The sequence below is a fragment of the Parathielavia appendiculata genome (genome assembly GCF_033297405.1).
Source record: "Parathielavia appendiculata strain CBS 731.68 unplaced genomic scaffold N657scaffold_8, whole genome shotgun sequence".
NCBI classification, from domain to species: domain Eukaryota; kingdom Fungi; phylum Ascomycota; class Sordariomycetes; order Sordariales; family Chaetomiaceae; genus Parathielavia; species Parathielavia appendiculata.
Window position 1 is genome coordinate 144,358 of NW_026944227.1, and position 21,874 is coordinate 166,231.

Here is a 21,874-nt window from a genome sequence, read left to right on the forward strand (position 1 = left end):
TTCGAATGTGAGATTCCCATTGTGGATCTTTCATGAACACTTTCAGTGAGTCAGTGAAAGCCGGACGCTTTGCAGGCTTGTTCCAAGGACGAAGACAACGCGATACGAAAGGAGTGAACAACTCTGAGCTAGTCTCCACGACAGCACGGTTTATCGACATATGCCCCTAGTGGACCCCCGGCGGCCCGACAGTTCTCTATAATTGCTCGATCGCGGGGCAAACCTGTCATCGCGATGCCACACGCAGTCAGCATCGCGACCCCGGCCCTCCAGGCCTTGATTCTCTGCGGCCCGGGCAGCTCATTTCCAACCTTCACAGCAAATCCCGATGAGAACCCCAAGGCTCTTCTACCAATTGCCAACAGGCCCATGGTTTGGTATCCGCTCGAATTCTGCTACCGGGCAGGGATAACAAGTAAGTGGCCGTCTCATACCTTGAGGGGTTCAACGTCACATTCGTTTCCCTTGTCTTGTCTTCAAGATGAACTCTCCTCTTGGGCCCTGTTGACTAACGTCCCCAGACATCACTCTCGTCTGCCCGCCTTCAGCGGCAGAGGCGATCGACACGGCCCTAAAGACAAACCCATATCTCACCAGCCTTCCCTTTCCGAGGCCTGACCTCCTAGCACCGAAGGACCTAGACCAAAACACGGGAACGGCCGAAATTCTCCGTCTTCCAGAGCTGCAAGAAGTCGTAACATCAGACTTCTTGGTTCTCCCATGTGACCTCGTCTGCGAGCTGGGCGCAGAGAAGCTGCTGCAAGCATGGATGGTCAAGTCGGCTAGCCTCGACGACCTTGTCGGCGATTCGGAATCCGGTGGCCACCGCAGCGGCGGCTTGGGTGTCTGGTATCAGACCAAGACAGCAATCCCTGTCAAGGGCGAGGAGACGGATTTTGTGGCTACCGTGCCACTGCTGTCGTCTTCGATTCTGCCTGCAAAGGAATCTTTGTTCCCTCACATGGAAAAGGTCGTCTACTCCATGCCAACAGACTCTCTCAAGGATCTCCTCGAGGAAAAGGAGGGGTTTCCTATCCGTCACGGGCTCTTACGCCAGCATCCTCGTGTCCGGATGCTTACCACCCACCGCGACGCCCACATTTACATCTTCCCGCATTGGGTCATGCAATTCATCAAGGAGAACGAGCGGCTCGAGACCATCGGCGAGGACGTCATCGGATGGTGGGCCAAGGCAGGCTGGCAAAAGGGTCTCTCTACCAAGCTAGGACTAGACAAGGTCCTCCGTCAGCCGGGCACCAACAAGGCAAAAAGCCACGGCCAATCAAGCCCGGGAGACCACAATGCCACCACCAGCACCCGCACACTCAGCGCCGACTCCAGTGCAGCCGCGGCGTCCAGCTCGGCGGTCTCCTCCGAGGCCGGCGGTGATGATAACCATTCAGAGAACAGCGACGAACACCCTCCGTCCCCTCCCACCGAACCACCCGCCGTCCCATCAATGCTGGCCTACATCCACCCAACAACCGAAGCAGCCCCCCTAATCCGGCGCGTCGACACGGCCCAACTCCTCCTCCAAATCTCCCTCCAGCTCGCCAAGCTGCCCTCGCTCGAAGAGACGGGGCCCGAGAACCCGGCCTCCCCCTTCGCGCACGCGCGCAAGGTGGCCTACCCGGAGGGCGTCAAGCCGCGCACGACCATCACGAAACAGGACTGCCTGGTGGCGGACAACGTGACCGTCCAGGAAAAGACATCGATCAAGGAGTGTGTGGTGGGCGCCAACTGCCAGATCGGCGAGGGCGCCAAGCTGTTGCAATGTCTACTCATGGACGGCGCGGTTGTGAGTCGCAATTGCAAGCTGACCAAGTGTATTCTGGGCAAGAGGAGCGAGATTGGCGAGGGGTGCGTTTTGACTGAGTGCGAGGTGCAGGAGAACTTGCTTGTGGAGGCTAGGAGTGAGTTTACCCCTTTTTTTTTGGATTTCTTGGTTACGATTTTGCAAACTCTTGGACTTGACACCTGCTTGGTGCTGGTATCTGTTTTTGACTTTCAAGGGTAAAAAGGCTGACGAGTGTGCACTGCAGCTGAAGCAAAGGACGAGAAGTTCATGTCGTCTTCAGGCCTCGAGGCGACCGAGCAGGAGCTGGACGCTCTTGGGGACGATGACGAGGTAGACGATGATGGCGAGGATGACGACCAAAACTGAATGATACCGGCTGAGCAACCCCAGAGTCAATCGCTGGAATACGCGTCCTCGTGTTGTCGTTCAGTCGATCCGGCGATCTCCGGGGCCGACCCTCGGGCGAGCAAAGTGCAGACAGTTACAAGAACTCGACCTTGTACACATATAGGTGCGGCGTGCCTGACTTGCGGGAGTCCCGCTTCTGAGGCTGTGTGCGCATGCAGGAACCCTAGTGCTTGATTGCTTCAGAAGCTGTCGCCGCACCCAAAATTATCTCTGCCGCCTTCTCGGCCCTGCTGAGAATGGCTGCAGCGTCGGGAAAAGAAACGCAGAATATCGCCATCATCTAGGATAGCGTAGTGGTCTGGATAGATCATGGACGCTAATCACATTGACGTCAATTTTTGCGCACTTGCAGCTCTTGTGAGATGTTTGTGACGGGCACGGCATCTCCGTAGGGGGCGGTCCAAGTGCAGTCTCGTCCCCCAGTGGCGCTGTAGCCTTCTGAAAACTGCCCTGTTTTCCCATGAATGCCATGGAGTAATAACGAGGAAGACCATGAAAGGCGCAATCATGACGACACGGTGAGTGTGCCACTCACCGTCTTGGATTGGTCGAGGTTGAGATGGACGTAAGGCCCTTCTTTGGCTGAAAATGTCGCGTGTGCCTGTCATGAACCTTGGAGGCTTGGATGCCGTAAAACAAGCCCAGGCGGGTGACTCGTGTCATTCGGGACAATTTCTGTTGGCTTGCAAATGAGCAAAGGAGAAAAAGTTGTAAAAACCACCGGCTAACCCTGTTCGCCGGGCGAAGAGGGATAGCCGGCTACGAAACTCGGGGGCGGGAGCGACGGGGCTTGGAGTCGGACTGGTAACCTCTCGGTCTTGACCTAGAGAATCACCAACCAAAGCCCCGGGGCGACCATCGCCATTGACTGTTAGGCCACTTGGCGGTGGTCGTTGAAAATGGGGAGCGCAGAACTTCTACAAACTGGTTGGGCAACGCCTGGCAGATCTTTCATCCGAACATGCCGCCTTCGAAAATGGAAGGATCGAGTTTGCTGGCCGTATTTAATAGTTTGGGTTGCTCTGCCAAATGTGCAAGTCGATAGGTATGTCCCACTCTGGCAAGAAGTGAACGGCGTGGGCCTCATTGAAATAATCGTTGATACTCCGGACGAGTCTGGGGCTGGGGTCCTCCGTCCATACCACATGTGGATAACGCGCATGCCCGATCGGATCATGGCTCACCTGAGGTTGTTTGCGAATTCTGAGCCCGTGTAAGGTATTCACTCTTCTCCGGACAGACAAGTGCATGGTTTCAAGGAAGCAAACGATTCAAGGAGAACGGGGTCGAGTCCAAGAGACATGATCTCAAGGTATCGGGCTTTGTGATTGACCAGCGTCAGCCTCAAATTATCTCTTAGGGCGCTGAAGCTCGGAGGGCAGCACAAGCCGGAGCAGTTACCGGTCAAAGCATTACAAGAATGCTGCTCCCCGTTGTTAGCTTCAGCCGGTTGTGTCTGATGTGTTGTGAAACCGCGAAATGCGGTGCTGGGTATAATCGAACTCACTGCGCACCTTTTGATGCCCTCCGCTCCTGAAGATAGGTTCCAAGAATAGACCGTCCATGTCCTCTCAATCGTGCATGTCATTGGGCAAAAAAAATTTGCCAAAGCTATTGATTGTATTCCCGGGTTGGCAATGTGCATGTTGTGTAACCGCGGCGGTGCGAAGCCGGCTCCACGCAAGAACACGGGCGCAAAGATGGGATTTCGGTTCCGGGTCAGTCGCCGCAGGTTCGTTCGGAGTTAAACCGAAGGCAACGAGTTTGTTTCTGGTGCCATTATCGACGAACATCATGGAGGTGTGATAGAATCTGGCCGCTGACGAGAACTGCCGGAGGGGTTGTTTGCCCTCGTGGAGTCCTCCGCGACTTTGCCTGATCACAAGAGGAGTAAAGACCACTGCTCTGCAACGGAAGACCATGGCGCGGAGCTCATGATTTGAGGTCGAATGTCGATGAAGAGCACAAATGACACTGGTGCATGCGGGGAAGGGTGGAAGCGCCAGTGCGCTAGTTCTTGAGTGGCGGCTCCTGTGAGAGAGTCCAAAAGAATGGACAGCGACGGGGACAATGGGGCGGTGTCTCAACGCTTCCTCGAAGTGGGAAGGTTAGAAGATCGAGGCACCTTACAATGCGGGTGGACATATTGCTGGACTGGCCCTGGGTACTCGGTTTCCCGCTAATCCGTTTGGATCAGCCCAGGGGGAACACCACCGCTAGAAGTGCGATGGGCAGTTCCAGGATTGATCAGTGAATTCGAGACAGACGAGGAAGTAGGAAATTGCCAGGGTCGTTGCTGTCCGTGGAAATGTGCTCTATCAGGGCACTTCCGATGCGATGCAAGCGAGACGTGCGGAAGTGCATCAAAAAGGCTGACAGAGACGCAAACCACATGCGAGCATCGTCGCCAGCCGCGCCAGACTCTCATGGCGGCGCAGTGATCGAAAGAGGTGTTGTTTGTTCGATCTACACATCCGCACTCCAGGTTGTCCCCGCTTGGCCTCCTAGAGAGTTAGGTGCTCATACCTGTAGGTAACTTAGGTTGAAGCAGGCATAGTAACCAGCAGGCAACTGCGACTGAATGGTGAGAATGCTGCTGGGAAAGCACGACACGCAGATGTCCGTTAAGCCGCATCGAGGACAGTGTCAAGTCCGGCCGACGTTGAGATAAGGTTGAGGATGGATGTAACATCGTACCACAAAACGTATTCAATAGTACAAGGTGTCCGCTTTTCGTTAGCGGCAACAAGCCCTGTCAGCCCCAGCTACGGTAAGAGATGCAAGGTTCGCCAAGGTTCGATCTCCAAAGTGAGTCCCCTCTTCCACTGTCACCGGACCCGACGACGCTTCCCTTCGACAACCGACTTACAGCAACCCTGCTGGAACACACAAACTCCGGCTGCGAGATCCCTTCCCCGCTGAGTTGCCCGAATCTCAAGTCCACCACTCGAGCTCTTCCCTTTCTGTCACTCACCGCAGACCGGGCCGACCCGTCATTGCCCCCGATCTAATCACCAGTTTCTCGCTTCCAAGTCCCGAATGCCCTTCTTTTCTTTTCCCTTTTGGGCCGCCGGCAAGCTCTTGATGTTCGGTTTTGTTTTTTTTTTTTTTCGAGAGAGGGAGAGAGTCCAAGTAAGGGCCGGGGGAAACCTCTACAACGGAAATGCCCTGCTAATCCAGGTTTTGCTCTAATTATGCTTCAGCTTGCGCTCTTGAAGTCGAGTTGACTGAGCACGCACATCGCTTCAGTGTTGCCAGTGGCCGGCGCAGTCTCAGCTCCGCACACGAGACGCGAGGATGAGGTCAGCAAAGTCGCATCCCTCCTGCGTGCTATCGCCATTCCAGGGAGTCGGCCATACAGAGGAGATATGGCGCGAGCGCAGAGATGGTGGAGCGCGGCCCCAGACTGTGCTCTCGACAGATCTGCGCGGTTTCCTTTTGTTCCCGGAGTCGGAATCTCCATGGGTGCGCAGTGTCTCTGCCCACGGCCCCTCCGACTTCACCAGTTTGCTGTCAAGGCAAGTTACCCGCTTCGGCATAGTCGGCTGGCTTTTTCGGGCTCGTTTGGGTCCTGCACAACATTTCAGGCCTCCTCACGTTTGCACCCCAAGCGGGGCGCCCGTCCTGTATGGATGCTATGAGTGTGGGCCCCTGCTGGTTCCTGCGTGTGCGGCAGTGCTGCAGCGGTCCAGGGTCAGGAACGACAAACCACAGTACATCCATCTCGACGGCCGTGTCACTTTCCGCACGGTCGTTTCCCCGCTGCCCTGGAGATCTCAAACCTGTCTTGTTATGTGAAGGATCGTATGGTGGGGGCAGGCCGGCAGGCGATCCTTTTTAAAACTCGCCCCTTCGCTCGGCGAGTTGAGCCGCGGCATTCCAGTATGCCCCTCATACCTTACTAGCGAGGCCATTTCCCCTTTTAGCAGTGTCCCGTCTTTCGTGTTCAAGGGTGATTCAGGTTCCTGGCGATATGTCAAGCTCCTGGATACTTATCTAGCTGCTCTTCCATTCCTTCCTCCCCTCAGGGCGAAGTGGACATCCCATCCCGTCTTCCTGTCTGAAGAAATCGCGGCACCTAAGCTTAGGCCAAGATGACGTATCACGGACTCCCTACGTGGCACGTTTCCTTGGAGCTCTCCGACGATGTTGGAGGCTTCGACTTCAACACCCTGCCGACAGCAGGCTACACGGCCGGCATCGATGGTTCATTCTACGCGCCGTCTGATTCAGCCTACGCCCCCTCAAGCTACGGTCCTCTTACGCCAAGCTCTGACCAGTCAACTCCCTCTTTCTCGGGTTCCTTCAACTTCGGTTCTTCGTTCGCTTCATCCGTGGACCCGGTTCCGTTTGATCTTGGTCTTACTCCGCCTCCATCGACGACATATACGCGCTTACCTATGACGCCTATGTCCGACAGTTTCTCTGATTCTGCCTATCATGTTTTCCCCGCCACGCCCACCAGACAGCTTGGCTTCACGGGCCAAGCGCTTAGCACGCCCGGTAGTCAACTGGCACCTTCACAGACCATGGACTATCTCGTCAGCCAGCTCGGTTCTCAGAGTCTCATCTCGGCTCCTTCTGCCGTGACCCGGCTTGACCGCTCGCCGAACGCAGTCTCCCAGTGGACGTACCCGAATAGTCCCATCAGCCTCGATCGAGAATCTCCTAAGAGTGTCAACAGCAACGACTCTCGTTCCAAGAGGGCGCCCAGCTCGGAGGACGATGCGATGGAAGACGTGTCAGCGACTACTTCCAGGAGACGGGCCCTGCTCGCGGGGGCTCGGCAGAGGACGACTGCACTTCGGCAACAAGTCGAGCAGTGGTCGCCAGCCAGCCCAACCAGCATGCACGTACGGATCAAGAGAGAAAGGAAGACTCGCGTGGCAGTACCGAAGGATGGTGAATCGCCCCTGACCAGTGTGTCGCGTCGCGGGACATTCAAGTGCATTTTTGGATGCAAGAAGGTCTATCTCAGGAAGGAGCACATGGTGCGGCACGTGAAAACGTAAGTGTAGCTTCACAAACATGGGCCCGATCCTCGCTAACTATTCGTCCTCACAGAAAACACGACTCGGAGGGCAATAAATACGACACGGAGGCAGAGAAAGTTCTTTACTGCAACTGGTGCCCGCACAAGACCAACCGGGAGGATAATTGGCGCTCCCATCTCAAGTTGCACATACAGGAGAGACCCACAACGGGCGGGAACAAGCCGCGGGTTCAATATTTCGAAGGCGCGGTGCTGGAATATCAAGAGGTGATGAAAAGAATCCATCAGAAGCGAAAGGGCACGAAGCCCAAGAAGCGCTCTAACTCAGCTGCATCAATGGGTATGGACAGGTTGGATGGAAATGGGTATCGGCGCTTGGGCGTTGGACATGGAGCCCGGCACACGATCACGATGACTGGATAAGAACGACCCTCTGTAACAGGTGATTTCTAATGTGGGTTATTCGGTTGAACAGGTACATGGGAATGATACGGGATATGAACGGAGTTAGTGTGTTCGACATAGACTCGCCCTGGTTGGAAGGTTGGTCATGGGTAATGTACTGTCAGGCTGTCTCTCTCAAACTGAAAAGCCGGAATGGGCTGGCAAAACATAGTGATGATTGATGCATTCATAGTACTCAGGCTGGCTGCTAGTAGAGCTCCAAGCCCAATACAAAACAAAACCTCGATATACACTCGTGTGTGTCTGCCAAACACCTCGGCTTGATGGATTGTGGACTGCTCAGATCTGTCGAGGTTGGTGTTGCCCTCGCTGCAAGAGCTGCGACAAAGCTACAGAACCTCAAAACGCATGTCCCAGTTCCTTATTCATGTTGGACGTTGGTGTGACAATCCGCGAACCCGCCTCTTTGTCATGGCCGGATGTCTCACCCCAGGCATGGCGCGGGTGCCTAGGCGAGACAAATTCCCTGAGATTTTGCAGCTCCCTGTCTCGATGCTTTCCCCCAAGTGTCAGGACAGCTTGCATGTGTGTTTACTGTGATCATGCTGAAAGCTGAACCCGACTGACACGAAGGCCATCAAAGACTGTTTTACGTTACACATATCTCTGTCCTACACACACACATCTCACGGAAGACAAATGCGGGGCCAACGATGACGACAGTCCGTGTCTGAGTAGGGCACAGTAAATGCCAGGCGTGCGCCTCTCGATACCCAGTCAGAGGGGAGGATGGCCCTCTGTCGACTGAACGGTCCTGCTGGAGGATGATGTCCCGCACGGTGCTTTGTTTCCTGATGTGGAAGGGGCTCCAAGGATCTCCGATTGACTGAGAGTGTGTGTGGCAAGCAGCCTTTCTTGAATAGTGTAGTAGGCATGCAGGTGCATGGAGACTTGCGCAAGGATTCAGGTGAAATGGGATGGACTGGGCCGTTCCAGGCGGACCATATGCTGCCTCATTGCTTTCAGCTTAGGTACTTTCTGCTCATGGAAATCAAAGACTAACGCAAGATGGCGTCTCTCCGCACCTGACTATACTCATCACTTGGGGAAGTTTGTTCCAGTGTTCTCTTTCCTCGTTACCCGGTCCCGGTCTGGGACACTCCCCTGTTGTAAGTGCCTCTGAGCAAAACGGGGGGATTTTCGAACTTGGACACTCGGCAACCGGCACTTCTGGGCTGACATTCCCTCTGGCGGACTATCAAATTAACCCCGCCTCGACTAAAACACCAGTTCGTGCTGATGCCATTGACTCCGAGCCGGCCAACGCCATGGCCCGGAGATGGAAGCACTCGGTGAGATTAACCCACGCCTGGCTTGCAGTCACATGAAGGAGCTGCAATACGCTGCATCGCATCTAGATCTGCGCGGTGCTGCTCAGCATCTTGAGAAAGCATGCTCCGGAGATTATCGTCCTGGCCGGTAACCCCGCATTTTGGTGAGATATCGGCCCGTCATGACGTGAGAATTCCCACTGCTCTGACATGGAGTTCTGAAAATGCGGCAGTTTTCCGAGATGTGACGAGAAGACCCTGGTTTGGATTGCCGTCACTTACACCACACAGTGATTTGTCGATCTCCCGGTTACGGTCAGCATGGGACCCCACCAAGGTGTCGCTAAACCGGGGCGCTAGAATGGTGCGGCCTCGGCGGGCTTGCATTATCGAGGGACAAGGATTACCATGCCCGCGGCAGTGCTCTTGTTATCTTGAATTGTTAATGCAGGTGCCGAGTCTGCGATCGACGCCGTTTCCGCCTCATGTCATCCAAGACAGCAGTCATTGGATGGTCAACAAATGGGCAACGTGGAAGTCAACGGTGGCTTCCAGATGCGACCCCCAGCTGGCCCCGGATTAGGTTGACTCGGACTTGACACATCAAATGCGCGTTCCTGGTACAATAGACATGCCCGATACACTGCCGGTCCGAACAACCTGCCGAATACCGCCATCGCTGCAGCAGCCACAGACCGATCCGTCATATGACATGCACCCAACAGGAGCCTAATATTGCTAGACGGGACTGTCGTTGTCCGAAGCAATGGACAGCTCCGGCCTGCTGCCATCGTACGAGGATGCCACAACATCACCAGACTGGTTGGACCTTGTCGCGCCCTACATCCCAATACAGCAGTATGCGAGCCTCTGCGTTGTGTCGAAGCGCTTCTACCACCAGTTCGCGCGGCGCCTCTGGAATGACCCCATCACTGTTATCTGCCTGCTCAAACCCAGTCCTGGTTGGTATTCCTGACTTCACTCATTCCATCGTACTTGTGCGGTCTGACCGCCGTGTAGATCCCCAGAGCCTTCTCAACCTCCTGGGCCATGCCTCTCGAATCCCAGCAACCAGCAGTCTGCCCTCCTTCGTCCGCTCCTTGGATACAAGACGCCTCGTTGCGGACCCCACTTATCCCTTTCTGTCTCTGCTCCCCACGAGGCCCCTCTCGACCCTGCTCTCGGACATTGCCTGTACCTTCCCTCAGTCGAGGTGCATTCTTCTGGATAGCTATCCCGGTCTGGAGCCCCAATCGCCGACGAACCGGGCGAGCTTCGACCGGCTGTTATCTGCCGAGCCCCCGTTACTCCTGAGCATCTCACGATGCCAGGTGGAGCTGCCGGCTTCTTACTTTTCTTCCAGCTACTTGAAAAATCTCGTGTACCTGGATGTCTCTGACATGCCTGGCTCTCTGAAGACCCCTCTTTTCGACGAAACCCTCAATTCAAAGAACCTGCCCAGTCTGCGCATTTTCAAGGCTCGGGGGAGGGAGGTGGACTATCTCACTGGGATTGCGCTCTTCGCGGTCTTCAGGAAGCAGCTGTGGAGTGTGGATCTGAGCAGAAATAAGCTCACCGATAGCATTGTTGGGGTCATGAGTGCTTTCTCCTTTCCACCGCAGATATCGGGAACAGGCAATCCAGACATTGAAGGCCGACTCGTTCATGGAATGGAGGGCAGCGAGTCGTTTGGGGAGTTTCGCTTCGTCAGCGAGTCGAGTTGGAGCGCTACTTTTAGTCACCCTCTCAGACATTTCGCCGATGCTCCTTCCTACACAGAACATGCTGAGGATGGAAATCTTCGGTCCGTCAGCCGCCGCCTAAGTGGTGGAAGCAAGATACGTCCTGACTCGCCGGATGCTATCAAGACCCTGTTATCTGGCAGAGTCGGCTTCCATAGCCCGCTATTGAAAAACGTGCTGGCCTCAAGTATTTGTCACGGCCATCATGGCATCACCCATCTGCACCTGAACGGGAACAACATCTCGGCCTCCGGTCTGGCCAAGATGATCAGGTCGTCTCCAGGGCAGCTGCGGCACCTTGAGTGTGACTCCTTAGCGTTTAACCAGCATAACGGAATTTATCTCTCCTGGCTCTCCAAGGCGAAACTGTCGGGCACACTCGGCTGGGCGCACGTCTTCCGTCCCGTCTTCTCAGCAAACCTGCAGGTGCTGCGTATCCATCACTCGCTCGTTACGCAGCTGCTGTCACTCGAGCTTGCCGGGCACGGGCTGTCGCCCATGGCGAAGTGGTGGATGGTTGAGACACAAGTGCTCCCGCGGGCGGAACTCGCATATCCCGAGGCATTCGTCCCAGACATGAACCCCAGGCTGCAGTCGCTCACCCTGACCAATATCCCAAGGTACTCGACGGGCCCACTGATTGAGAAACTGATCAACCTCCTGAAGTTGGCGTCGATGCAGGAGCGGGCTATCCAGGATGTCAAGACCGAGGGTCGCCGTGGTCCGGCGACACTGCTCGGCTTGCGCCATATCCGCTTGGAGTTTGAGCTTAATCCGCTTGAAGTGTTTGGGCACAACCTCTCTGGCGGCGACCTTGATTTCGACGCTGCAGCGGTTATGGACGATTCCAGCAAGCAGTTCAGCTTCTTTGATTCGACCTGGTCGTCGTCGCCATCAACCTCCAAGCCATCATCAAGTTCAAAGACGGTATCCGCAGTGACTCAACCACCCCCAGTCTCAGAATCCGGGAACACAACCAATCAGTCGGCCCGACCTGACTTACCAACACCTCCTCCTCCGCCGTCGACTGAAACATCCCGCCCTCCCGCACCAGAACCAGTGCCACAGTACCTATCCCACACCTGGGAATGGGAGTCTTCACCCGTCACCCGCGGCATCTGGGTCGGTCCAGGCCCAGGCTCACGCCGGAACCCTACGCCTGCCGTGCGCGAATACATGCAGCTCGTCCGCTTCAACTCTGGCCAGCTCCAGGTCAACCCCGTGCCCGCCACGCCGTGCCATGTCGCTGCCGGCGTGCCGGAGAAGGAGATCATCTTCTCCGCGGCGTGGGACGCCATCTTGCATAATAACCCTCTCACCGGCATCAACCCGGACGGAGAACGAAGGCCAAGCGGGTACCTCGTTTTCTATCCCCCCAAACCGACCCGTGCCGACATACGGGGCATGAAGGATGTCATTGCCGCGATTAGGGCATACAGAGACTGGACTAGGAGGGCGTACGCGGAGGCTTGCAGACGAGCGAGGGAGGAGACGCAAGGCAAGGGCAAGGAGGATGGGGAGGAGGAGGCGAAGTTGGGGCCGCCGCATTTTCATTGGACGGGGAGGCTGGAGGTGGTACGATGGGATGCGAAGGAAGGGCTTGTTTCGTCGTGACTTTAGCGGTGGTGCGTTTGGGTTTGGTTACTTGCTAGCTGTAGGGTTCAGCATTATGGGGGTATGGTTAGATGGCCCGTGAGAGCATTTGGTTTGCTTTAGTTTAGTATTTGGTGTTACGGCGGATTGGGCTTCATCTGGTTATGCGGTGATTGACTATCTCACCATCCTTAGCGAAGTTCTCGTCATTCATAAGGCGACTATCGAGTCAGTGAGCGAAGAACAGTCGTAATGAAGTACACCTTGTCATCACACTTCTCCCTTTGGTGCTGGCCCTGCCGCGATGAGCAGCCAATATCACTTTGTGCCTTCATCACATAACGCCCAAGCAGGATTGTTTGACACTGAAATCGCATCTACATGGTATATACCGTAGGGATGGATTGAAGTCAGGTACCTCTCCCAGCCCTCCATTTCAAATCAAAAAGCATTAATCGCAAACATGTACCGCCAAACCACACACATGGGGAGAAGAGAATACTCTAATCTAATAATAAAACCGGTCTAGCTTTTCCAATATCTTAACAAAGCCGATCGACGCAAGTCCCTCGCTCGCTCCGGTTGCTAATCAAATACGCCGCCAGCAACACCATAACGAGCTCTCTATCCATCCACCCGCCGGCCGTCGCTGCGTTTGACGGTTCGTTTGTTTCCCGCCCACAACGCCGAAAACAATATGTCACTTCCGACCACCACACGTCTTTCGCCTGGATGTTACTGTACACTGTGTCTGCCCCAAGGTGGCAGAAACTCTCTCTTTTAACCCAGTTTCGTTGCTCATCTGCCATGGCTGCTGCTGCTGCTGCTGCTGATATCTGTGACTGATCCCGACAGCTCACTTCCTAGCAAAGGCTGAGTCAAAAGCTGGGATTAATGTCTGCGCAAGCCAGAAGGAGAAGACGAGCTTGGGGCCGGTCATCAGGAGCTGAAAATTTATTATGATGTCAGCTTATCACGTCCTCGTTCACCTCCGCGGTGAAAAACAAGGAGGAACGATGGTGGTGGTCGACTAACCTTGGGAACGAGTCCCTTGAAGAAGGCCGTGGCGCCCTCGTTCCGGGCCATGTTGGTCAGGATGCGGAAGCCGCTCTCGGGGTTCTCAAAGTTGCGGTTCTGGATGCGCGTCTTGATGACGTCGAGCGGGGCCGAGACGACCAGGGACGCCGAAGCGCCCGCGATGGAAGCGACAAAGTTTTGGTACCAGCTTGCCTTGTTGTAGTCCTGCAGCTTGAAGAGGAATTCTTTGGCGAAGGCCGAGCCGCCGAAGAGCTGACCCAGTATTAGTTAACGTTGCTGTAATCTGGGCGCACGGCAGAGAGCATGAAGGAACATACTGCGAACGATCCCGGGGCGTTTCTCGCCGCCGTCCAACCCCAGCCGCGGTACAGCCCGAAACCCTCGTCCTTGATAATCTTGAAAACGCCCCGGCCACGGAAGGCCTCCGGGTTGGTCTGGCGCTTGATCTTGAGGACGTCGAGCGGTAGAAGAATGATCTCGCCAATGCCGATTAGACTGGAGTCATTCCCTTTGTCAGTCCCTTATTCAGGATTCCTATTCCACTCACTTCAACTCCTGAACCTCACCTTCCGGCGGTCGAGTGCAAAATGGCCTTGCCCGTCTTCTTGCCGAAGGCGCTTTCGAAGTCCTTGCCGTAGTGGGTGTTGAGGAAGTCGCGGGCCACGGGCTGGCCGCCGTACTTGTATATCCGCTGCAGCACCTTGTAGCCGGCGGCGTACCCGAGACCGGGGAACAGCGAGACGAATTTCCTCGCGAGCGGGGCGCTGGCCTTGTCCTTGAAGATGACCGTGTTGAGCTGCGACAGGGTGCCGACCTTGCCCTCGTTGCTCATAAGGCGCTTCGCAATGGTATCGACCTGTCCCATCACAACGTCGTCAGCGCCTTGATTTCCTCCTCCACACCTGCATAACTATCGGGACATCCGGAATCGCAATCGGGCGGGAGAACGCACGGGATGAAAGATGGCCAGCTCGGCGATACCGGCGGAGCCTGTTAGGCACAAGTCAGCAACCCATTGAGTTCAAGAAAGACAACCAATTCAACATACCAGACCCCAACAACCTCGCCAGATTTGACTCCTTCTCCCGCGCGGCAGCCATCGGAGGAGACATCTTGCCGTGTGTAGTTTTTATTTATATGTCTAAAACCAAGGACCGAGGACCGAGACTCCAAGCGAGATAGGGACAGCACGCTTGAATTGACCCAAACAAGGCAAAGCCGACGGCACGGGACTCTACAACGGAGCGAACGGAGTGGACAATTGTTCTTGAACGACTTTGGAAAGGAGCAATGAGAATGTCGTCCGACTTATTCTCGGGCCCTTGTCACCGCCCGACTCGTCGCCAAAAAAAATTCTGGGGCCCGCTAATCGCAGCTCCGAGAGCGGGGACCCGCGATGCCTGAACCCTGCTGAGTTCGCGGTTCCTGGGTCTTATCGATTCTTGACCGTGAGTGGGTCCGAAGGGTCCAACTTCCTCACCTCACTTCCCGCCCTATAGAACAACAAATGCAAGATGGAGCACGCATAAGATGGTGTAACTGCCTCATTACTCACCTCATCTCTGATACTTTTGAAATGCTAAGATCTGGTTGCAAGACTGCTTTGAACAGCTCCAAGATGGGCGATAGGTGTAATCCATACCTTAGTGCTAAATGAACACCCCAACGGGGATTAACCTACTCTTCGGAGCTTGCCTTGGCAGTTCGTCAGTGCTACAAAGTACGTGTAGGAGCAGGACATTACCCATCCATGTTTTCACTCAGCTGAGATGCCTTATCGACAAACGATGGCCGCTGAGAGAATAAGTGCCGAATCGAGCATGTCGACCACGACGACAATCCCGTCTCGGAGGCTCTCTCGTACTCTTGGGGCGATGCCAACGACAGGAGGGACGAGAGATCCTCACCGACGTCAACCGGGTCAGCGTCACGGCGAATCTGGAAGAAGCCCTGCGCTACCTGCGGTAAGAGCATACACTACGGATTGTATCGCATCCTTTGGGTCGACTGGCTCAAGAGCCGGCTAGGCGAGTCGACCGAGGCATGTGGGTAGGTATTTTGTTATCAAGGAGTCCGGGACTTGAGCTTGGTTGAAGCAGCTTTGCAAGTAAATATCTACTGCTCCAAGCTCAACAGCTAAGGTGCTAACAACAGTACTCGAGATAGATGAAAAGTACAATGAAACTCACCGCCATGAACACCAAGAAGCAGAGCCTTAGGATACTCAACGGCAACCGAAGCCATCACTCCCAGCAGCGCATGCAGACATCCCGCCGTTGAACGCTGGACCCTTCCCAAGTCTCGATCGAGGCGCCTGACGGCTTCCCCAAGGACCAACCTATGCCGCATCAGCGGCAACCAGTTCCCAGCGGTCGCTTGGGACAAACCAGCCATGACGCTGACTATTCGCGGATTGCGGCTCAGGAGGCTGCAAACCGTGACGGGTCCGTTCCCGACCGACTTACACTTGATCCTGACACTTGACAGGGCCCGTTTCCCACGGCTCTGAACACGTCCCCCGACGTCTGTGACAGGGTATGGAAGACGGCACTTCGCGCCGCCGAAGGGGCTCCGGCATGAGCTGTTTGGCGCCGCCGATGTCATCGAGGAGGACGTGTCCGACTACCGGGGCCGTGGGTCTCCCGCCTCTGGGCCCTGTACTCCCGCGCCGCCGACGACCAGGTCCTCCTGATGCTTCTCCCGTCCTCGCACAGAGACGGTTCTCCTTGCCGGAGGACGAGGACGGGAGAAACGGCGCTGAGCTAATCGCCGAGGCCTGCACCCGCCAATTCATCACTCGACTAGCATAGTTGGCTCGCGAAATGGTGTTTCCGGGTCGCAGAATTGGGACACTGATACCTGCTCGGGTCGTACGGCTCGCGACCCGGTGACGCAGTGGTCATCCTTGCGGGGCGGAGAGAGGCCTTAGTTTCTGAGGGAGAAGGAGAACGGCGTCGGCCAGTATGAGCTCGTCGGTGGACGCGTTGGGTTCAGATGTAGGTAATGGCGAGCAACATGTTCGAGCGGCGGACCGGAAGGGTTTTGTATCTGGAAAAAGGTTTAACCCACGCCTAAGTTGGGTAACTAGGACGCCAGACGTTCGGTTGACATCAACACCCGACACAAGTCGAGATACCACCGTCGCCGCCTGCCGCACGCAGGGCGGCGACCTCGCCAGGCTGTCGGATCCGCCATGTCCAACCAGCCTCTTGAGCCTCGCATTCTAGTAGGTATTGAACTTGCCTCGTTGTATGTATTGCCGCTTGAGGAAGGAACCTTAAACTACCGAACTACGATCAGGAAATTTCGACTGTGGACAGCGGTGCAGCGAAGTGACTGTGTCTGCTTCTTGCGCATGGCTCATGCAATTTCTATCTGCCATAACTTTCTTGGATACAACAGCAAAGCAGCGGCTATAAGCCGGCGTCATCTGGCTCCGTAAACGAAGTATTTCCTGCCTCCTGTCAGTCTATTCGAGATGATACTAGAAAAACAAGAAAACCTCCGAGAAAACGCCAGCCAAATGCAACGAACAGATGCGACATTTTGTTCCCAAACCAAGCCAGAGTTACGCCGCCAATGCAATATGACTTTTCGCCTAAGTCCACCATGAAGGTGACTAGCATGCCATTATATTATCAGAGGTTGGAGCACCCCTTAGAAGTCCCTCAGCACCGAAACGAAATCATCCAGCCGCATGACCTGCGCAAACAGCTTCCTTTCGCACTCGAGGAACCTCGAATACCGCTCGTAGTACTCCTTGCGCATGGTATCCTTCTCGCGGCCGCGGACATCCGTCCGCTTGGTCGTCTCGAGCACGTCGCGCTCCTTCTGCCGCAGCGCCTCGAGCACCTGCATGCAGTGCAACATGGTCTTGTAGCTCGTGTCCAGCAGCCGGTTGAGCGAGCGGTCGACGTCGCAGAACCACAGGAAAAACGACTTCTTCACGTCAGCCTTTAGGTCGCGCGGTACCTCCTGCACGTGCACAAACCCGGCCGTCTGCATCTCGAGCATCTTTTGCTGCAGCTCGGGCTTGCGCATCAGGGCCACGTTGGGGAGCGCCTTCTCGTCCAGCTTGCCCTTGGCGCGGAGGATGCGCACCAGGCGCAGGCCCTGCCGGCCTGACGTCCGCTCGATGACAGAGTCGAGCTCGGCCTCGCGCAGGGCGTTGATCAGCGGCACAAAATCAACCGTCCATTCGTTCGGGCCGCAGTGCCGTACAAAGTGCTGCCTGCTCTCGGATAGTAGAAGAAGGTGTTGTCGAAGCTGGGTTGGCCGGTCTAGCCGCCTCTCTTTGGGGGCTGCCGACTCATCGAACTTCACTTTGGTGCCGTGTGTGCCGTTGACCCCGTTCGTCGTCGGGGCTTTGTAATCCGAGTCGTAGTCCGACTCCTCGCTGGAGTCACTGTCGTCTTCGTCCTCGTCAGGGCTCGCTTCGCCGTCTACTTCGGCTTCCGCAATCAAGACTTTCTTTTTTGGGGGGTACAGCTCAACCTTCTCGGCGGCTGCAGACGATATCTGTCGCTTTTCTGCTTTCCCTATCCCAAGAGAGAGGTCCACGGATGTCTTGAGGTTGTCGAGGATTTGGTCGGTCGTGACAGACCGCCGGCCCTTCTCATCGTCGTCGTCCTTGTCTTCTCCGACATCCATGGCGGGATCCGAGCGGCAACGGGGTAAGTCCTTGGTAAGCAGCTTCAAGAGCACGCCGTACACATAGGCCGTGGTCTCCCCGAAGATGTCGGTTGCGAACTGGACAAGGCGGCGGTTTCGCAAGTCAACGAGGCACTTTTCGTAGTTTATCCTGATGACTTGTTTCGGCTGGGGAAAAGTCAGTACCGCATTTCGCACGTCTGACGATTTATCAGATTCACTCACGTCCAACGCAGGGTCGATATCCTCCTCGTAGGTACCGTTCGTCATACCCACGCCCGTGAAAAGCTTCCGTCTCTTTGCTGCCGAGCCATTCTGTTCCAGTTTGCGCTTCAGCGACTTGCACTCGTCACGGACCTTGCGGAGGCCCTCGGCGATCCTCTCCTGCAACTCGATCTTGGCCTTGTTGCCCTTGATGCCGGCAGGGAAATGCTTGTCCATGGCCTCCTTTTCGACCGTTTTCAGGACATCGTGCGAACTCTCGAACGTCTTCGGATGGACAACGTCAATCACCTCAGCCTCGACTAACCGGCAGATGATTGAGTTGAGGTGGGCCGTACTCTTGACCTGGGGTCCAGTATTCTTGGCCGGATGAGAATCCCCATTCACGCCGTTCGTCTCAGCACCGAAATCATCCTCATCCCCGACAATCCCCCCGGCCTTGGTCGCCTGCTCAATCTTGTCCTGGTATGCGGCTACCAAGTCTGATATCCTCGTCTGGCCAGAGAGCAGGAGGCTCTGCATGACGTCCTTCGCCGGCGCGCCAAAAGAGGTGTCGATCATCTCGAGGATCTTGCCAGTGCGAACGAGGTTGTAGGCGTGCTCGGCATTCGCTTCGTAAAAGGCGAACTCTGTGCCCGGATCGAGATGGTAAAAGAGCAGGTTGTGCTGGAGGAGGACGGCAACGCCATGGCGAAGCTGGCGCAGGGTCATTGAGGTGTACTGGGAGAGTTGAGGTAGAGTCGATCGGCCTTTGCTGAGGAGCGTCGCGAATATTCTCTGCAGCGCGTGGTTAGTCTGTGTAACAGCCAGCAGGGCACACAGCTTCGTCTGCAGAAGGGAAGCACATACGGAAGGGAGTTCGCCATGTAACTCGTCAATGAGCAGAGCGCACAGCTCTGCGACCGGTTTCGTCTGAAGAGAAAACGTTAGCTTGATTGAGTCTGGACAGTACGGCAAGTCGCGCGCGGCGACATGCGACGGGGAAAACGCGGAGGGCGACGTACGACGAGCATCATCGCGGGTTTGGAAACAGCGCGTAGATTGTCGAGAATTAGCGTCTAGAGATCCTCTCACTATCTCTAGAGCTGTCACAATTGCTACCGGATAGTCATTGAAGTAGCCCGGCGGTGATGCAAGGTGCAGCGCCGGAAGGAAACGGTGGTTTGGTGGGGAACGGAGACGGGGTTTGATATTTTCGAGTCGCAGGCTGCTGGAGTCACATTCGAAAGGCAAAATTGGGCGGTCGGCGCGGGGCAGCTCCAGGAGGAGGATTTGGCCAATTGCATGCAGTGCGTCAGTGTGGCATGACTGGATTTGCTGAGGGAGGAGCTAATCAGACTCTGGACGCAGCCATTCAGGGTCCGGCAAGTACTGCTGTGTCAACGACGAATGCAAACAGGAACCGCTGATCGCGCGATCCTGGGACATCCAAGGTGTAGAACAAATAAATAAAACTTTTCCAGGCTCCCATCATCCAACTTGTCCTTGATTGTCCTTCGGCGCACTTCATGCCCTGGAAATAGATGTAGCACTTCCTTCCAAAGTCTTCGAGAATCGATCTTGAGATGCCATTCTGGGTCCCATCGACATGACTGCACAGTCCCTATAGCCAGTATCGCAGTGCAAGCTCAGCCGGGTCACGGTCTCGGCACAGTCAATTTTTCCGTCATACTGGGGAGCCCCAGGGAATTTTCGGAACGTAGCAAGGTATCGAATCCAAGAGCTCCCTCACGCAGTGTGCTGCCGCAAACCTTGACGAACTGTCAATTGACGACAAACGGCCCCCCCCAAACCATGATCTGCAGACAGGCTCTGTCGAGGGGCAGCCAGCTGGCTCTCCGCCGCCAGGGAGCTGCGAAGCTTGCGCAGCGCGGATTCGCGGCCGTTGCATCGCCCAAGGCCTCGTACGAGCCGACCACCATCGCCGGCGTCAAGGTCGCCTCCCGAGACGACAATGGCCCGACCACCCGCCTCGCCGTCGTCGCGAAAGCCGGCACCCGATACGAGCCTCTCCCAGGCCTGACGGTTGGGCTGGAGGAGTACGCCTTCAAGGCACGTCTTAGACTTTGTTTGGGAGACCTCGTGTCGGCGCATCAACAACAGATGAGCTAATTTGCTTCCCGTCGATAGAGCACACAAAAACGCTCCGCTCTCCGCATCACTCGCGAGGTCGAGCTGCTCGGCGGCCAATTGAACGCGTACCACACCCGGGAAGCCCTGGTGATCCAGGCCAACTTCCTCCGCGATGATCTCCCTTACTTCACCGAGCTGCTTGCCGAGGTCGTCTCGCAAACGCGGTATACCAGTGCGTCATATCCCTTTTCCTAGGGTTGGTTGGTAACAAGGACAACAATGCTCATTGATATGCGAACAGCCCACGAGTACCACGAGGAAGTCGAGCACGTCATTCACGCGAAGCAGGCCAAGCTCGATGCTGCCGCCGTCGCCCTCGATGCCGCCCACGCTGTTGCCTTCCACACCGGTCTCGGCGCGCCTCTTTACCCGACCGCGAGCACGCCCATTTCGTCGTACTTGAACGAGAATTCGGTGGCTGCCTTTGCCGAGGCCGCCTACACCAAAGCCAACATCGCCGTGGTCGCCGACGGTGCCAGCGAGACCGGCCTCTCCAAGTGGATCGAGCCCTTTTTCAAGGCGGTTCCTACGCAGTCCCAGTCCTCCCTGAGCACGTCAGCGTCCAAGTACTACGGCGGCGAGCAGCGCATTGCCAGGATCGCTGGCAACTCGCTGGTCATCGCCTTCCCCGGTGCCGCCCTGGGCGCCAATCAACCTGAGATCGCCGTCCTGGTTGGTCTCCTCGGCGGCGAGTCCACCATCAAGTGGTCGCCGGGCTTCTCCCTCCTGTCCAACGCGACGGCTGCCGCCCCCGGCGCAACGGCCAAGGCGACCAACTTTGCCTACTCTGACGCCGGTCTCCTCACCATCCAGATCAACGGCCCCGCGGCTGCCGTGCGCAAGGCCGCTGAGGAGTCGGTCAAGGCGCTCAAGGCCGTGGCCGAGGGCGGCATCTCCAAGGAGAACCTGGTCAAAGCCATCGCTAAGTCCAAGTTCAACCTGCTTTCGGGCAGCGAGGTCAGCGGCACCGGGCTCGTGCACGCCGGCGCCAACCTGATCCACGGCGGCCAGCCGCTGCAGGTTGCCGAGACGGTCAAGGCGCTGGAGGGCGTGAATGCCGACAAGCTCAAGGCTGTAAGTTTAACACCACCTTGTTATTTTCTCGTGCTGTGACGGTTTTATAGAGTGAAACGCAGAACTGACAAGAGTTCAACACAAAACAGGCGGCCAAGACACTATTAGGGGGCAAGGCGTCGGTGGCGGCGGTTGGTGACCTGCACGTATTGCCGTTTGCTGAGGAACTTGGGCTCAAGATATAGACGGTTGGGAGGAAGATGGGGGGTTGTTTTTCTAGTAGAACTAGGGGAAGGAAAGGGGGGAAAGTGAGGAACGTGTACCAACAGCCCTCCGCTTGTCGTAGACTTTGCGGCTCGTCCACCACCCACATTTGTGCATATAGTGATTCTAGAACCTAACTCGCTTTTCTATGTCTGTGACCAAGCGTGGTGGGGTTTGAAGGGGGCCTGGACGGGGTGTTGTGTGAGTTGGGTGAGCTGAGGTAGTCATAGCTGGGTTGTGGTTGGCTATGCTGAGGTCTATCACTAAAACTGATAACCTGTCA

General features: G+C 56.0%; 9 protein-coding genes across 9 annotated transcripts; 7 read left to right on the forward strand and 2 right to left on the reverse strand.

The window, feature by feature from the left end:
* Positions 1-142: 142 nt before the first annotated feature.
* Positions 143-2,272, forward strand: N657DRAFT_467435 (uncharacterized protein). Its single transcript, XM_062787517.1, has 2 exons — positions 143-415; positions 522-2,272. Exons 1-2 carry the CDS (start codon positions 235-237, stop codon positions 2,015-2,017), a joined length of 1,677 nt encoding a protein of 558 aa, XP_062646331.1. The 5' UTR covers positions 143-234; the 3' UTR covers positions 2,018-2,272.
* Positions 2,273-2,948: 676 nt separating this feature from the next.
* N657DRAFT_467455 (uncharacterized protein) lies at positions 2,949-3,554 on the forward strand. The gene has a single exon (XM_062787520.1). It carries the CDS (start codon positions 3,106-3,108, stop codon positions 3,421-3,423), a length of 318 nt encoding a protein of 105 aa, XP_062646332.1. The 5' UTR covers positions 2,949-3,105; the 3' UTR covers positions 3,424-3,554.
* Positions 3,555-6,152: 2,598 nt separating this feature from the next.
* N657DRAFT_467440 (uncharacterized protein) lies at positions 6,153-7,817 on the forward strand. The gene is made up of 2 exons (XM_062787518.1): positions 6,153-7,214; positions 7,271-7,817. Exons 1-2 carry the CDS (start codon positions 6,301-6,303, stop codon positions 7,620-7,622), a joined length of 1,266 nt encoding a protein of 421 aa, XP_062646333.1. The 5' UTR covers positions 6,153-6,300; the 3' UTR covers positions 7,623-7,817.
* A 981-nt stretch (positions 7,818-8,798) lies between these two features.
* Positions 8,799-9,610, forward strand: N657DRAFT_467443 (uncharacterized protein). Its single transcript, XM_062787519.1, has one exon. The coding sequence runs from the start codon at positions 9,057-9,059 to the stop codon at positions 9,516-9,518; it is 462 nt and encodes a 153-aa protein (XP_062646334.1). The 5' UTR covers positions 8,799-9,056; the 3' UTR covers positions 9,519-9,610.
* N657DRAFT_620440 (uncharacterized protein) lies at positions 9,326-12,534 on the forward strand. Its single transcript, XM_062790588.1, has 2 exons — positions 9,326-9,897; positions 9,956-12,534. Exons 1-2 carry the CDS (start codon positions 9,702-9,704, stop codon positions 12,289-12,291), a joined length of 2,532 nt encoding a protein of 843 aa, XP_062646335.1. The 5' UTR covers positions 9,326-9,701; the 3' UTR covers positions 12,292-12,534.
* Positions 12,535-12,755: 221 nt separating this feature from the next.
* N657DRAFT_646274 (mitochondrial carrier) lies at positions 12,756-14,703 on the reverse strand. The gene is made up of 6 exons (XM_062793090.1): positions 14,357-14,703; positions 14,261-14,298; positions 13,875-14,164; positions 13,626-13,803; positions 13,306-13,560; positions 12,756-13,216 (listed from the first exon to the last, which is right to left on the reverse strand). The coding sequence occupies exons 1-6, from the start codon at positions 14,418-14,420 to the stop codon at positions 13,127-13,129; spliced, it is 915 nt and encodes a 304-aa protein (XP_062646336.1). The 5' UTR covers positions 14,421-14,703; the 3' UTR covers positions 12,756-13,126.
* A 258-nt stretch (positions 14,704-14,961) lies between these two features.
* On the forward strand, positions 14,962-16,000 carry N657DRAFT_672436 (uncharacterized protein; the record flags this gene model as incomplete). Its single annotated transcript, XM_062795640.1, has 4 exons — positions 14,962-15,028; positions 15,108-15,357; positions 15,520-15,752; positions 15,843-16,000. The coding sequence occupies 4 exons, from the start codon at positions 14,962-14,964 to the stop codon at positions 15,998-16,000; spliced, it is 708 nt and encodes a 235-aa protein (XP_062646337.1).
* Positions 16,001-16,633: 633 nt separating this feature from the next.
* N657DRAFT_620446 (uncharacterized protein) lies at positions 16,634-19,388 on the reverse strand. The gene is made up of 4 exons (XM_062790589.1): positions 19,185-19,388; positions 19,030-19,092; positions 18,184-18,957; positions 16,634-18,126 (listed from the first exon to the last, which is right to left on the reverse strand). Exons 1-4 carry the CDS (start codon positions 19,194-19,196, stop codon positions 16,966-16,968), a joined length of 2,010 nt encoding a protein of 669 aa, XP_062646338.1. The 5' UTR covers positions 19,197-19,388; the 3' UTR covers positions 16,634-16,965.
* A 338-nt stretch (positions 19,389-19,726) lies between these two features.
* N657DRAFT_646276 (ubiquinol-cytochrome C reductase complex CORE protein 2 precursor) lies at positions 19,727-21,872 on the forward strand. Its single transcript, XM_062793091.1, has 4 exons — positions 19,727-20,232; positions 20,311-20,485; positions 20,555-21,387; positions 21,477-21,872. The coding sequence occupies exons 1-4, from the start codon at positions 19,975-19,977 to the stop codon at positions 21,570-21,572; spliced, it is 1,362 nt and encodes a 453-aa protein (XP_062646339.1). The 5' UTR covers positions 19,727-19,974; the 3' UTR covers positions 21,573-21,872.
* The last annotated feature ends 2 nt before the right edge of the window (positions 21,873-21,874 follow it).

Coding starts and splice junctions, on each gene's coding strand:
- N657DRAFT_467440 (XM_062787518.1), top strand. CDS start 6,301: ATGACGTATCACGGACTCCCTACGTGGCACGTTTCCTTGGAGCTCTCC. Junction 7,215..7,270: donor ATGGTGCGGCACGTGAAAAC/GTAAGTGTAGCT, acceptor TCGTCCTCACAG/AAAACACGACTCGGAGGGCA.
- N657DRAFT_467455 (XM_062787520.1), top strand. CDS start 3,106: ATGGGGAGCGCAGAACTTCTACAAACTGGTTGGGCAACGCCTGGCAGA.
- N657DRAFT_620446 (XM_062790589.1), bottom strand. Junction 18,958..19,029: donor TACATGGCGAACTCCCTTCC/GTATGTGCTTCC, acceptor CACGCGCTGCAG/AGAATATTCGCGACGCTCCT. Junction 18,127..18,183: donor ATATCGACCCTGCGTTGGAC/GTGAGTGAATCT, acceptor ACTTTTCCCCAG/CCGAAACAAGTCATCAGGAT.
- N657DRAFT_646276 (XM_062793091.1), top strand. CDS start 19,975: ATGATCTGCAGACAGGCTCTGTCGAGGGGCAGCCAGCTGGCTCTCCGC. Junction 20,233..20,310: donor TGGAGGAGTACGCCTTCAAG/GCACGTCTTAGA, acceptor TCCCGTCGATAG/AGCACACAAAAACGCTCCGC. Junction 21,388..21,476: donor ATGCCGACAAGCTCAAGGCT/GTAAGTTTAACA, acceptor AACACAAAACAG/GCGGCCAAGACACTATTAGG.
- N657DRAFT_620440 (XM_062790588.1), top strand. CDS start 9,702: ATGGACAGCTCCGGCCTGCTGCCATCGTACGAGGATGCCACAACATCA. Junction 9,898..9,955: donor CCTGCTCAAACCCAGTCCTG/GTTGGTATTCCT, acceptor ACCGCCGTGTAG/ATCCCCAGAGCCTTCTCAAC.
- N657DRAFT_467443 (XM_062787519.1), top strand. CDS start 9,057: ATGCTCCGGAGATTATCGTCCTGGCCGGTAACCCCGCATTTTGGTGAG.
- N657DRAFT_646274 (XM_062793090.1), bottom strand. CDS start 14,420: ATGTCTCCTCCGATGGCTGCCGCGCGGGAGAAGGAGTCAAATCTGGCG. Junction 13,804..13,874: donor TTGCACTCGACCGCCGGAAG/GTGAGGTTCAGG, acceptor GAATGACTCCAG/TCTAATCGGCATTGGCGAGA. Junction 13,217..13,305: donor TCAAGGGACTCGTTCCCAAG/GTTAGTCGACCA, acceptor ATAAATTTTCAG/CTCCTGATGACCGGCCCCAA.
- N657DRAFT_467435 (XM_062787517.1), top strand. CDS start 235: ATGCCACACGCAGTCAGCATCGCGACCCCGGCCCTCCAGGCCTTGATT. Junction 416..521: donor CTACCGGGCAGGGATAACAA/GTAAGTGGCCGT, acceptor TAACGTCCCCAG/ACATCACTCTCGTCTGCCCG.